The sequence below is a fragment of the Phalacrocorax aristotelis genome, chromosome 2 (assembly GCF_949628215.1).
Source record: "Phalacrocorax aristotelis chromosome 2, bGulAri2.1, whole genome shotgun sequence".
In the NCBI taxonomy this organism is placed as follows: Eukaryota; Metazoa; Chordata; class Aves; order Suliformes; family Phalacrocoracidae; genus Phalacrocorax; species Phalacrocorax aristotelis.
Genome location: NC_134277.1, coordinates 85,618,717 through 85,634,037, shown reverse-complemented (window position 1 = coordinate 85,634,037; position 15,321 = coordinate 85,618,717). Strand labels below are relative to the sequence as shown.

The 15,321-nt window shown below is 47.0% G+C and overlaps 1 protein-coding gene across 6 annotated transcripts in view; it reads right to left on the bottom strand.

Moving 5' to 3' along the window:
- MYO10 (myosin X) overlaps positions 1 to 15,321 on the bottom strand; it is a 228,965-nt gene that overhangs the window by 156,316 nt on the left and 57,328 nt on the right. Inside the window, exon 1 of one of the 6 annotated variants that reach the window (XM_075084236.1) lies at positions 13,111 to 13,478. The exons of the other annotated variants lie outside the window; for them this stretch is intronic. Within the exon in view, the coding sequence (XP_074940337.1) occupies positions 13,111 to 13,131 (21 nt within the window). The 5' untranslated portion in view covers positions 13,132 to 13,478. Of the gene's footprint in view, positions 1 to 13,110; positions 13,479 to 15,321 lie in introns of those variants that run through there. 6 annotated transcript variants of the gene reach the window in all.

Here is a 15,321-nt window from a genome sequence, read left to right as displayed (position 1 = left end):
CCTCTGAAGGCGCTCCCAAACTCCACAGAGGGCCCAGGGTCTTCAGGGCTCTTCCAGGGCCCCCGGCGGAATCTCAGTGCATTGCTACCTCAGAGTGGTCTGTGGCATCCTCCTCACCGCCACAGGAGGCGTCCCCAAGGAAAAGAATCAGCCTGCTCCTTCACGAGGCTGCAAACCAGGTTTTATTTTCCAAAAGACAGGACCTATTGATGCACTAGACACACATTAGCTACTCCCCCACACTGTTTCCATATTGCTTACATGATTACAGATACTGGTTTAGAAAAAATTCAGTGTTTTATCAAAACTCTAAATATACTGGCAGAATAGAGACACTGCCCTGCAGGGAACAAAAGTTATTAAAAGTGAAATGATTCATAAATTCATGTATTTATTTCAGATGGGGCCAAAGAGCTTTTGCCATTTATGCAAGTATACTTGAAGACCTTTCTTTGAGCAGAAAATAGAACAAGTGCAGCTATTTTTAAAGCTATCTAAAAAATGTCAGGGCATGACACATTTTTACCATGTGGTAAAAAGTAAGGTAAAAAACTGGAACAACCTCTCTCTTCTATCCCAGAGTCTAAATGAGTAACTTTATTTATAGCCACTAATGGTTACCACTTCTGAACTTATTTTTTCTCTTCAACAAACCACCTTTCCAGTAGGGAATTTAAGTTTTCAACTATTCAGACTTTTTGTTAGGTTTGCTCAGTATGGCTTTTGAGCTGTCAAGAAGCTCCCCAGGTCATTGAAAAATAAACAAACAAAAGGCAAATTTTTTTTACTGCTTCAGTTAATTTCAACTATGAAAGTCAGGAGGAGGGAGCAGAGACACAAACCAATTGTAATTTTGTTTGCTTTTAAATAATCCTGAAGCAACTCATTGTCATATGTTTCCTCCTATGTGGACGTTCCCCCAGCCGTGCCAAATCGTTTACTTAAATATAAGGAATGGAAAAAAGCACATGCAATATGCAAAAATGTTTGATAACATCAGCATTAGCAAGCAACAACAGGTTAATATAAAAAGCAAGCACAAATATCATATTTCGATCTGCACAAGCAAAGACTGCAATGTATTATTTACTCCCACCCCCTCCTCTTTGTTAGTAATAGGGAAAGGAAGCAACAGCACACAGCACTGCAACAGGAGAACAATAAAATATCAGCAAGCTAAATCAATGTTCACACCCACAAAAGAAGCGGCAGCTTATACAGCCATAGCTTTGACCTTATTGACATAGCCTTTTCATTTTTTTAAAGCACATAAAAGGAGGTGCTTCCAGGTGGTCTCAGACCCTTCCATGGGTGAAAATGTAAAGAGCAGACTTCCCGATGGTCCCAAGCATAGGCAGCTTCCAGCAGTCTGGGGTAAAGCTCTCGCCATGTGACAGATACTTCTTGAAATTTCTCCCTCTTCTAATGATTACAAAGATCTGACAAAAACACAGCTGTTTCCTGAAGAGCAAGTGGTAGCACCACAACTGCTCTTCTGGCGAGAAAGAGCTACTGCCTGATTACTAGTTACACTGTAACAGCATCTGGAACAAAATTAGGGGAAAAGATGATCACGACAACAAAAAGTAGGAATTTCAGTGTCAATAAAACTAAAAAGGGCAATTTTTACTACAGTAATATTGCCACCAACAGAGCAGTACTAACAAATGCCAAAGTCCTGTTTTTTAGGACATGCAGTACTGCAGCTTTCTCAAGAATAACTCCAGATTTCTCCAATAAGCCCATGTGAAACTATCCAGAAGCATGTCATTGCTCAATACCACGGGGGGGGTGCGGGTGGAGGGGAAGATTTAAAAAGACAACCCTAAAAAGCAAGACTTTCCACAATTTTGGCATTTTTAATACCGGAGGCCCAACCAGAAAAAATACACTCAAAACCTACACCTAGGAAAACTCCAGGTGGTCTCAGGACAGCAGCAGATTACTCTGATAGGAATTCCAAACTCAAAAAAACCTGAATTTATGCATTTTAAAGCAGTAGCTATCAGACATCGTTGTCCCATCCAAGAAGGAGCCCCCTTTGAGAAGCCATCCTGCTAAAGCATCTGCTCCTGTGCAGAGCCTGATGCCAGCTCCGCTGCCCCAGGAGCACCTCAGGCGATCCCCACAGCAGCACGACCCATGATCTGCTGCTGCAGGTGTCCGGACCTTTGCTGCCTTGAGCCCTTCTTTCCTCTTCGGTTTAGTCACTGATTAACATGCGCCCACTCTTCTTTCCTAATGAGAGGCAACTCCCATCTACATACGGCGCAGTAGGCACATCCCTGTCATCTGGGACAGCCGCAGCTCGTGCTGCCTACCAAAAACTCTGACGCGTTCCAGCAGAACAAAACAAAAACCCCATGAAAACAGCAAAGCTTTTGTGGCCTCTCTGACTGCATAAAGTGACTGTGCACTTTTCAAATCAAATATTTGCAAGCAATACAAAGGAGTATTTCTGTAAGCAGCACACAAGTTCAAGAAATCAAAATTCAGTATTACAGCCTGTATGTGCCCACCTCCAGAAGCACCTGGAACACAGTAAATGCTGAATCACTGTGCGAAGGAAAAGGATCCCATGACTCAATGTTTTCCTTTTGCACTCAGTAAAGACTGCTAAGAGCAGGACACTGACAAAGGACCACTGGACGCTTATAAGAAAATGCACAAATTTGGGTATCACCTTCGGCCCTCCACCAGCTACTGATGGCATCTCCACCTTAACTGCATAGTACAAAAGCATCCTAGTGACAAAGGTGTAACTATACATTAAACTTTAACACTAGTATTTCATTACATTGCAATTATGTTTATTCATGGGCTTCTGTACAAAAAAACCCTGGGAGTTTACTACTGCACCAGGGCTATACTCATTTAAGGTACTGAATCACCAAAGTAAAATGGTGGCAGAAATGGTGCAACAGAAACTCAGAAATTGGGAGCAGAGACTCTCGAAACTAACACAAAACAGAGAATCACCCTTTTGCTGCAAGTGCTGTGCAACTGTATGCCAAAATCCCATCTGCCATCTGTTAAAACTTCTCTGATTTGGCACGCCAAGTACTAGAAATGTAATTGCAGGGGAGAGGGGGGAAAAGGGCTGCTGCACAAATTATGTCTTCCAGCTCAGATTTGCTGCATTTGTTTATTCCCTGAAATAGCTTATCAAGTATCACAGGGCGGAATCCGCCTCTTGGAGTTTCAACAACAAAGAGCTCACTTCATCAGACGCTCCTCCTGGTACACAGTCTGAAAAGCAGCAGGAAATGCCACCCTTCAAAGCCCTGCTGTGAACTCTGCTCTCATCCTCTTCTAGGGAATATACTAACCGATTGCACACACCAAATGAACCTATCCATCGTGCCCATCACCAGAAAGCTGTAATGAGAAGATAAACCCTAATCACAAAACCACAGTCTCGATTTAATAAGGGGAAGAGATCCAAGATGACAACCAACAAAGCAAGAAGTCTGACCTACAGAACTGGCAGCTACTCCTTGTCCCAGTGTGAACTCCACTGGCCTGCTAACTTGGCTCCTTTCTGAAGCAAATAAAAATATACCCTAACCAAGATACACAGTTGGTTTCTGATCCACCAAAACAGTCAGATAGAAATGATCTCCCACTGCTTCTATAAACCAGACAGGTACATTAAACAAAGGGGTTTGACTTTTCCTCAGGATAAACAACTTCATAAGAAGAACAATCCCATTCTCTTAAATATATTTAACTTCATCTGAGTAAACATTTTAATGGCATGCTAAACAACAGCAACAAAAATAGGACCAAATAATCCATTTCCGTTAACGCTGTAAATATCAATACTGTTTCAAAACAAGGAATAAACTTCTCTTATCTCCTGTCCCCAAAACCAAAGCTAGTTTGGCTGAAAGCAAAGGGGAGGCGTGAGAATCTTTCCAGAGGAATCCTGCATTCTTGTTAGCAAGGTTGGGAAGAAGGACAATATGTGCATGCAGTGCACAACAGCAAAGCCATGCAAGACTTTGCCAGTCACACCACCTTCACAATCCAGCATTGCTTCAAGAACTAAAGAAAAGTTTTCTCCAGATGCTGGAAAGTTCATTGAAACAAGTTTTCTAGAGCCCTTTGAAGGTTTGGAAGAGAAAGAGGGCCAAGGAGGTTGGGGCATTAACTTAGATGACAACTTTCAGATATACTCAGCTTTGTCGTTCTGGCTGGAGTTAACATCAGCTAGTGTTCATCAACCATTTCAGCCTCTGGTCTCTACCCAAGGTTATGCTACAGGAACCAAATTCAATCCTGACTTTTGAGACCATGATGGCAGGCTTGGGCAGCAGGGTGCCATTCTGCTGGCATAACCATGTCAAGTAGCTAAGAACATAAAAAACAACCAAAAAAACCCTCAGTACTTTTAACCCCTGTACATAGGCAGACATGGCATGAGAAAAAGCCCTTGGATAAACTAGCTCAGGGTGGGAATGTAGCTATGCCCCCGGGGAAAAACAACAACTAAACATCTTCCTCTGCTCAGGTGTCCTTATGGCATCCCTCACAAGGGCATTCTCCAAAACAAAACAAAGACAGTCTCATATTAACATGCTCTTGTATCACTGGCCTATAATAAAGGATTATGAATAGTTTCCCAATAATATATAGGAAGAAGCAACACTAACACATCAAAGTGCCCTTAGCCTTTTATTTCCTGACTCCTGCAGCACAGCCGTTCACCCTGTGCCTGCCATCAGTCAGGATCACCTGTGAAGGCACAAACTGGCTCCCAAAGTCTGCTGCTGAGCTTCCCTCTCTTCCTTCCTCTTTCCCTCATTTGGAACAAAACAAATCCAAAACCCAAATAACATCACAGAAAGATTTAACCCATCTATGAGGCGGGTTGAAGAGAACATTGATTTCTTCAGTATTCACCTTTGCTTAATATTCACTCAAAAATCTCTAGCGAGGCTCACCACCAGATGAAGATTACATACTTCCAAAGAAAAGAAAGTCTGATACCATAAACCAGGCAAAATTCTTCACTGAAGCAATTTAAGTATTTACTAAAATGTATTTGCTAAAATATATTAACATACAAATACAGAAAACCCTACTCAACTCCAAAGTCGAGCAGGCCACTGGATGGTACAGGAGACTGAAAGTCTATCCTCTGGGACGTTTTCCTTCAGCATGCCATTAATCCTAGGAGTAAAAGGTATTATACCGACTCCCACACTTAGGCTCTGCTCCAACATGCTTGTATTTACCCACTGGGGGCAGAGACACTGCGACACATAAGAAATCCAGCTTAAGATGTCTTGGATCTGAATTCTCACTACGAGTTCAGAAAACCATACAAGTCACCTATACCTTTCACTTTTGAAGACTCCTTTCCATACAAAAGCACAAACTGTAAAGTTTTCCTCAAAGCCTTAAAAGGGCTGAAGTGCTTTTTGGTTTCTTTTCCAGTTACTGACTGGCTGCTCCTTCTTATTAAGAAGTAACTAAATACAGTTGATCACTAGGAAAATGACAAGATCTCATATAGAAACTGTGTGTTAAACCCCTCTGCAGAAGAGTTTATGTAAAATGGAAACGTTACCTTTGGTCAGTAAAACCAAACACATACCAATTCCTGCCCTGTTTCACATCTGAACCAAAATCACCGCTGTTCCTAGTAAGGTATTCAACAAGGAAAAACATACATTACCAAGTTCCTCCTACATTGGTCATGTTTGGGATTTCAATTTAAAAAAAAAAAAAAGAAAAACCCAACTGTCTAAATTTTCTGCCAAATAAAAAGCTTTTACAGGCTAGACTGAAAAACAATCACTTGGCCACAAAGGAAAACAGCACCCAAACAGAGAGCAAGTATTTACATTTATCAGTAAAACAAGCACAGGAGTGACTTGTTTACAGCTGAAACAACCCAGCAGCCTTCCCCAGTCAGCCACTGGTTCGCAGCGGGAAATCGTCCGGCCAGTCAATGTCCATGGAACAACACCCTGCTGAGCAGCAGCCAGACACCACCCCCCCCAACTCAGCTCAACACTGGCTGTCCAGCTGAGGACATCAAGAACAGGTATAAACGATATCTGGACCTCCCTGAGATGACAGACTTGATCATTGACTTCACAGAAGTGAGTCTATGAGGGGACAGTACATTCTCCCCCAACATCCTCCTACTTCTTACAGGTATGTTTAGAAACACTAGTAATCTTTACTCATTCCTTCTGCCTAACAAACCTATCCTAGTACACTTTTCCAATATAATGCTCGTATTTTCCATGTTACACAGCAGTAATTTTTTCTTCCGTATGGATATAGTTTACTTCACAAGGCAGATCTGGAGGACAGTTAATATCAGTTCCCATTCTGCATCCAAACTTTGAAAAAGTCCTGTCTTTAGAAAAAAAAAAAAAAAATAAATGGAGTGTTTGAGCTACTTAATGGTCTTCTAACCAAAAGGATAATCCACTTAATCAGGGGGCTGTCAAAAACAAAGTTGCATTACAGGGAATATGAGCAATGGATAATGCTCAAATTTCAGACATACATAGGACATCTTCCAAAAACCTAAATAAGTTTTTAAAAAAAAAAAACAAACACACCATGCAAAATTTGTACCAATAATACCTGAACAGCAGTAATCTGCCTATAACTGTTGCCCAACAGCTAGCCATCCTCATTTATGTCTCACTAGTGGTTTAAGATGTCACTTAATGATAAATAACAGGAAGATCAAGAGAAATGAGAATGCCTAAGGCATGACCCTCTCATACAAGCCTGAAGTCGTAATCAATCTAGCAAGTTTCGAGGTCACATCCCAAAACTTGTAAAGTAGCCACAATTAGTGACTTAAGGCTGGTAATTCTTTTTTTCCCCCTCAACAAAAGTCTTAATTCACAGTGACTTTTTACCTCCTGCCCTTCTACTGGGGCTCCACCCAAAACTATGTTCCTGACTTCAGACCACAGCTGGGGACTGTGATTCAATGAGGAAAAATACCGGCCCTGTGGCCATAAGGTTGGTGAGATCAAACTACCCAAAGGACATGCTTCCCTCCAGAACTGCAGGGAACCATGTGCATGGTGCTGCTGGCCTGTGACAGGCACGCACTCACCACACCGGGTATGCAAGGGATGGAGCTGCTGCTCCTGCCCCTCGCGGGAGGATGCAGCACTGTCCACTGGAGCTGCATCCACCCAAGACACGCAAAAAGACATTTCTCTTGCTAGAATTTTTTTTTTTAAAGTTACATCAATATTCACTCCCCCTATTAAGAGAAAAAAAAGAAGCAGGTACGCTATTCACTTGCTAGGAGTTAGGTCTGGATTTGTCCTGTGCAAACACAGTGACACTATATATGCACCCACACACCTATGCACCCACACACGGAGCCAAGGACCTACCAGTTATCCTTGAGCTATCTTCTAAAGCCAAAAACCAGATTCATTGGTCTTAGCAACCTGAAGCCCAAGATTCAGCTAAAATCACTACAGAGGAAGCACAATGCGGTACAACCAAGCCAACCGGCAGCATAATTACTGATCAGGTGCCCCAAAATTTTCCTTCCATCCTTTGTAGCACACTGGGGTAACAAGAGCACTGAAAGGTTGTGGGGCTTCTCCGGTCACTCATGGGACCAGCACACTAAACTCCCCAGAGGACACAGGAAGCTCAAGCTCCCCTTCTGTTCTGCTTCCCTCTCTCCTCCAAACTGGTCCTCTCCTGCCTCCGCAGAATCACAGAAAGGACTGTGGAGCGTTTCCAATGAAAGCCCGTGCCACTCAGCTTCAAAAATAAGTTGGGACTGGCCATGCTTTCAAACACAGTCCCTTTTACCAGGCAGCAAGCTGTGCAACAGCTCCAAAAACAAGAAGGAGCCAGAGAGGTTCACAACCTTCAGCACCACCCATACATGGGGCTTAACAAATGAAACTACATATAAAGCCTGGTTAGAGCAAAAAAACAGCTTGCTCATAAAGTGTTGACAAAAAAAATAACCATTTCAGTGAGGTGTCACTAGAAGGTGACAAAAAAAAAAAAAGCCAAGACTTGGGGGAGCAACAGAAGCAACCAAGACTTTTGTAACAGTGGGGGTTTCACAGCTTTCCTGTAGCTGGAGCCTGACTGAACATACCTAAAAAACCACGAGCAGACCCTGCACAATGTAGAGCCTCTATTGCTAATTTCAATAGTTACATGTTTTGCAGCTTTAAGAGAATTCTTTGTCATTTTACAGTATTAGTGGTGCAAGCAGGGCTGGTAGGCCCCAGCCCAGCGACAACAACTACGCTTCAGTTGCACAGATCTGTGTTATGAAAGGCACAAGTGAAGTACGTGTAGTAGGCAGTTACGATGATGTGCCACCGATGAGCAGAACACTATTTCTTGACTTTCAGAAACAAACCTACAAACACTTTCTTTTCTTTCCAACTCGGTAAGGTAGTCCTGAGTCCCCTTTGAAAGGTCTTCCACTTAAAACATAATGCTCTTTAATTAACCTAAAAATAGCTGTTGACAAAACAACCACCAGCTTTTAAAAACCCTAAATATGAGAAATAGTCACAGCTCAGAAACTTCGGAAAAGGCAGCCAATGTCAACAGCCAAGAGAAGCACCGTTCCTTCTTGGCATGACTCAGGTGACCAGAAGTCCTCCAGAAATGTAACCTTTGTGCCATCGCTTATGGGATGATGGTTCTACCCCACCTGTCTGAAATGCAGCTTTGCTGGTGTAAGCTGCGTCACTATCACAAGCTGGAACATAAAACCCCATACTCGTGCTATCAGTAAAGTGCTTTTAACGGAAACCTGGAGTCCTCCAAGATTGTCCTAAACACATATGCTATGCTGCGCGGCACAGCCAGAACCCACGCGCATGAATGCCAAAATTTATGAGCATCACCAGAATTTCACTTGGAGAGCAAAAGCTTGGCAGTGCCAAGGTCATCCGCTTGCAGGGGATGCTGAACCTCTCAAAGGTCTCCATGAATGGTTCTGCACTGGGAGGCAGTGACCTTCTAAACACCACAGCACAGGAACAACATGGAAAAGTTTGCTGCAAGCTGCGTATCCAAAATAAGAGCTTCAAGGCTTGGCAGATACACCTCTGACAACCCTCTGAAGCTAAGCTCAAAGCCTCAGAGTTAATTCTTGCCCCATAACCTTCCCACCGAGGGAGATTCAACACTTGCTCCTTCAGGACACATGCTGGGAGCCCTGCCTTAAAATAGGGTACACAAGCATGTTCAACTGCAGAAAGCAGAAATGAAGGAAACCATTCTGAACCGCAGGCACCAGCAGTACTGCTATAAATAAAAGCATGCTGGACACGGACTTTCTGCTGTGCCTTACAGAAGGCTACCCCAAGAGAAACAGCAGTAGGACCTTGGTGATGATGATGCTTTTAATACCCTCTCCTTCAACCTCATCTGCCTGGACACACTAGGAAGAAGGCAGACGACAGACTTCCCCCTCCTCTTCCGGTTGTGGAAATTAAGGGTCCTTTATCTTTTAAGGTCCTTTATCTTTTAAGCTTAGCAGCAACTAAATGCAGTCAACCCCTGCAGCCATAGCTATGCACTCTGTGCTGAAAGCTCCCTAGGAGGTGAGCATCAGCTCAGAAGGCAAGTTTGGACAAGATGGTCTCCTGAAGTGCCCCCCCCGATCCCCAACCCCTCTCTGACCTCACCTGGGCCAGCAACGGCCACACTTCTCCTGTAACAAGGACAGTGACCATGGTTCAGTGCAACACACTATATATATTTGGCAAAGTGAATCCCCACATAAGAGAGGGAAAATGGACTTGACTTCTGCATCCAGTTCCCCAGCTGCCCTGGTAAGCACTGCTTGAGCACTTCAGATGCTGAAGAGGTAGTCTGAGCTTCCATCTCCTGCCTTTTTTGTGCAAAATTTCCTTCTGTTCCTTCTCATCCTGAGATGACTCTTCTCCTTCCCTCATGGTGAACACCCCCTTTTAGCAGGGATGCATTTTCACTTGAAAAAAGTCATCTGACCTCAGCTACCACAAGGAGACTGCTCCCTTGTGAGCACCCTGGCTGTTGGTAAAACATATGTGAACGATTTTTTCAGGCTGCTTTGAGCAACACAGGCAAATGGCGCTATTGCACACATCCATACTTCTAATTCTGAGTATGTATCTCGGGGATTTCTACAGGTTTTAACACTTTATATATGAAAATATGACTACGTAAATATACTGAAAAAGTTATAATTCCACAACTGACCTTCCTTCAAACACCAAAAGGTAGCGCAGAGCAATCAACAGCCTAAAATAGTTTTTAAAAGTCTCAGAAAACACTTCTCTGTATTTTGAACGTGTATCTTCCAGCAATAAAAGCATTTTGGGGGAGTAAGTTCCAGGCCAACACTTCTAGCCTAATTCTTTACTCAGAGCTATCTTTTTTTCAATTGGCTGAGTTAGAAAACTGGGACAGGGATGGAAATTGAGGGTCCTCTGGAGGCAGGTACAACCACTGTCATCCTAGAAGAATAAAAGCTAAGAATACTATGAAATAGTAAAGGAAGGAAGCTGGGCAGCAAGAGGAAGAAGTCAAAAAGCTGTTACGTCTCGGACGACAGCAGCGTCAGCTGATCGGCAGGAGCCTGGCGTTATCCCACATCACATTTAACATGGCAAGTCCCAACAGGACTCCACCCCATGCACGTTCCTGCACTCTGGCAGCATCTTACCCAGTTGCCTTGGTTTGTTCCAGAGAACATCGTCCTATACTGAGAGCAGGCTACAGTCAGCATCTAGCTATGGAAAGATACGAAAGAAATAGTAGCGCAGGGGGTTTTCTCTATAACACCTTTTAGCTGTACAATATTTTTCTGCAAGGACCAGATTGAAGACACTCCTGCCTCCAGCGCAGTGAACAGGGGCTTCTTGGTAATGCTGAGGCATGACCTCTATGAAGTGCCAGTATATACCCTTCTCACCTACCAGCTTTTCTCCCAAACCGTTATTCTATCAGTGGACTTAACATCACTGACGAACGAGAGCAGAGCAGAGCAGGCTTTTTACCTGTGCCGTTCATCCAGCTTCCTCTTTTCTTCCACACGCTGCAACTTATTTTAACACGAACAATAATTCTCTCAGATAAGTCAGCAAATATTTTCGTAAAGAGCAGCTGCAGGATGTCTGCCTCGCACAAATTAAATTACCCAGCTAGTGGCTCAATCCAGTGACTTCAACAGACGTCTTTCTGCGGTAGCTGGGTCAGGCCCAGTGCATTTCTGCTATTGTGCCTTACGTTCCCTATATGCAATTTACATACACTCCAGTGTGAGGAAAGGAAAATATTTATACTTACGGGTGGGACTTTGGATGCAGATTAAAGTCAAGATGTTCTATTTACCAATCTTTTAAAGTAATATCAACATGTTGAAAGGGAGTAAGAGTTCTTAAGAAACATCAAAGTCTGCATGCCGCAGCCACAGATTAACATAAATACATGCTGAAATACTAACACAGACTGGCAAAATTTACTTGCTTTTTCCCCAGGGCAAGTAATTTTGGCTAATAGGGGAGTCAAAACCATTAACTCTCTTCTTCACCTTTATGTAGGGCACGCTACAGTACTTTGTGTCAGAGAAAATGACTCTTCGGATTAATTTTGCAAGGCTAGGCTAATACTACCATATTGCTCATGGCTTGCAAGCTTTTGAAAGGCGAGGGCTACATCTTCTAAGGAGGGGAGGCAGTATTACTACTTAACTCAGACTTTTTGAAAGTTAATCCTGCATTTCTTCCTTCTTATTGCACTTGATGGAACTTTTGTTGTCCGACAAATGAAAAGCTAACAAGCAGTACGGTGTATGACCTTCTTTTATTTGACTGATCATTACTCCAGTAAACAGATCACCTATTTTTCTTGTGGGAGCATCAGCGGCAGCACAGAGAATACAAGGGAAGCTGTACCATTAAGGGCAAAGGACAGTTTTGCAGCTTAATCGCAGCCCTATAAAACAGATGCCTGCCCTGTATTTACAACCCTGACAGTGCAACTGTTTTAGCAAGGGGTGCGATTAAAGCAACCGTGCCGTCAGCCACCAGAAGTCACAACCCAGGTGCAAGCTTTGCCAGCAATCTACAAGCACAACACACATACAGGAGTCGCTGCATTAATACCGGACACTTTACATTAGCGCGGCTGTGTTGACGCTAGGTGGGCTGAAGTGATTTGGTAAAACATTGCTGTATAAAATTCAACTTACTTAGAGCAGAAGAGGACCCAAGTTTTGATTTTTACCATATACCCTGAGTAAGTAGCAAAATGTCTCTGATTTGGTTTCTTCATCCGACACGATGAAGGTGTCAAGATCCTCAAGACAGTGGTAAAGCTCAAACCACTTTCAAGACTTAAGTCTCGTTACTTCGGATTCTGTACCAGAAGATTCTGTCTATGCTTAATAGCACGCATTTAATAAACATATCTTTTAAAAAGGCTCTCTTACAGCAGCCTCGCTTCTGAAACCCCCATCATTCGAAGCCCCGCATGCACGGCGGAAGAGGCATACCCACCCCCCAGCTTTCACGCAGGGACGAACCCCCGCGGGGGAGCTCCCCACTCCCCCCCGAGATACAGTTTCGGAGGCTGCCGGGCGGGGCCGGGGAGGGGGGGGGCGGGCAGGGACTCGCACCAGCCCCGCCGGGGCCCACGGCAGCCTCCTTTCCGCGGGGGACCCTCGGGGGGCGCCTCCAGCCCCCGCCCGCCGCCAGGAGCCCCCGCCCGCGCCGAGCGCTCTCCGGCGGTGCCCTCCGGCGGTGCCCTCCGCCGCCGCCCGGCGGCCTCCCCTTCCGCCCCGCTCGCGGCCCAAACCGCTGATAATTTGGGGGGGGAGGGGGGGGGGGGGCGGGGGGGATAGGGGGTGGACGTGGGGGGAACGGGACGGAACACGCCGCTCTCCCCCGCCCGCTCACGAAGCCCCGGCCCCCGAGGGGCGGCCCCTGCAAACCCCCCACAAGCCGAGGTGCTCCGGGACACACGCGCGACACCTTCGGGAGCCCCTCGTCGCTCTGCTGCCGGCTCCTGCCCCACAAAGCGACCCCGCGCTGGAAGAGGAGGCGTAGGAAGGGGGGGAGGAAGACCCCGCCGGCCCGCGCTCACCTCCGCCAAGAAGTTGTCCATGGTGGCCCCTGGGCCCGCCCGCGGGTGCGCAGCGCCGAGCCCCAGCCGCGCACCATGTGCCGCCGCCGCCGCCGCCGCCCGGCCCGGCTCGGCCCCACCGAGCCGCCTCAGCCGCCGCGCCGCTCCATCGCGCCCCAGCGCCGGCACCCGCCCGCAACCTTTGTCCGCCCGCCCCCTCAGAGCCGCTCGCCCGGGCGGTCCCGGCAGCGCATAGCCGCCGCTGGGAGCCGGGGGAGGGGGCGAGGGGGAGGAGAAGAAGGAGGAGGAAGAGGAGGAGGAAGGCTCCCGCCGCCGCCGCACGCTCCTGCCCGGGGCCGCCCCGTCCCGTCCCGGCGGGGCAGGGGCAGAGGCGGAGCCGGGACCGCGCCGCTCCCGGCGCCGCGCTCAGCCGCGCCCCCGCCCCGCCCCGCCCCGCCCCGGCCGGAGCGCGGGCAGCGCCCCCCGGGCGCCCCCGCCCCGCGCCCGTCCCACCGCTCCCGCCCCGCGCCCGTCCCGTCCCGCCGCTGCCCCCCGGCGCGGCGCCGGCGGGGGTCCCGGGGACGCGCTTCGGTCCCCCGGGGCGGAGCGGGGCGGCTGCTCCGGGCGGGGGAAGCCGCGTCCCGCTGCGGAGCCCGAGGGGCGCCGGGACCGGAGGGAAGCGAGAGTCCCGGCGGGGGTCTGGGGGCGCGCTCCGCTCCCTTGGTTTGCGACACGGAGCCGTGCAAAGCACCGCACCGCCGTCCAGCAAAAGTTACTGACGAAGTTAAATGACTTTTAAAGAATACGTACCTGCGGGCTTCCGTGGCACACAGCAAGCTCTTATTTAAGTTTGTGGCAAATTTGTGCACGGGCTGTCGTCAGCCGTACCTACGCTCCCTTACCAAACACCCTGCAGCAGCCATTCCTTCGCACGGAGAGAGCGGCGCAGATTAGGTCCTTCAGGCCACCTCCTAGTGATGCGCTGGGCTTCATTCAGCAGCTCACTCTACGGCTTTTTTCGCTCCTTTACGTTTCCGCAGAGCAGGTATAAAGTGTTCATTTTCTCGGAAACAGTTCTTGTTCATCATTTTGCACTCTCGCCCTATAGTAAGTAACAGTACAAGAAACATGATAATGAGAATCAAATCTTGCAGATATATTTATTAAAGCAGGCCTATTTCCTTCACATTATAGGACGAACTGTACTAAAAAATAAGTTACAGCCGTAAAGAAAGTGAAGACGGTATTCAGTCTTTTGCTCTTAGGCAGAATCCTAACATTGCTTTGGGAGCTTTAGCATGTCAGTAGCGACACGGGAGACCAGCCCTTGATGTCAGAAATAATCAGGAGTGCGCAACTCTCATTTTTTTAAGGTGTCACAAGAGCGAACATGCAGGCAAGCACCACTAAAAAAACAGGTTTAAGAATACATACAATACACAAGGAAAAATGCTCTTCTTTCACCTTGGTGTCCAAAAAAACCGCCTGAATAAAGAGGAGAGCAGATAAAATAGGTTTGGCTTTGAGATATGTAATGTCCAAAATGGGGTTCTGATGGTCTTGGAGGTTCACACGGAGGTGACATCCAGGCACACTGCTGTGCCGTCAAGGTTAGAGCTGGAACAAACCAGCACAAGAGGGACTTTCTGTCGAATGGGTACCTGTCAGAGCCTGTGTGGGGCCTGTGCCCGCCCGTCCCATCAGACAGAAACGAGGTGGGGGGAAGCCTTCAGGAAGGTGACAACTGCCTCAGACGTGGGCATCTTCTACAGATCAGTGGCTCCCCCCAGCTCGCCTTGCCGTGGCCAGCCGCGACGGCACCTGGCAGCAAAGGCAGCAATGCTTCCCACCTTGCCTGGAGCTCAGCATAGCATCCCCCAGGCAGCACCCCTGTTGCAGCTTACCAAGCCCAGCCAGGAGACATCCCATAGGATTCCCTGCAGCCTCCTGGGGGATGCTTGGGCAGGGGAGGGGGTCACTTCTCTTGCCAGCCCACCCCCCCCAAGCCTCTACACCCGGGTATATTGTTCATGCCTTCCTATGGTTGCTTCTAAATTCAAGGTTTGCCAGGATTTCACCTGAATTCGCCTCTCTACACAGTACCAACTCACAGTGAAGTTAGCCTAAATTGTTATTCCGCTGTAGATTATATGGTATAAACCCTGATGTAGAAGCTCTATAACTCTATTCTAAACTAACGCGCTTCCAAAATTACTCCAGGGGAACGTTTAT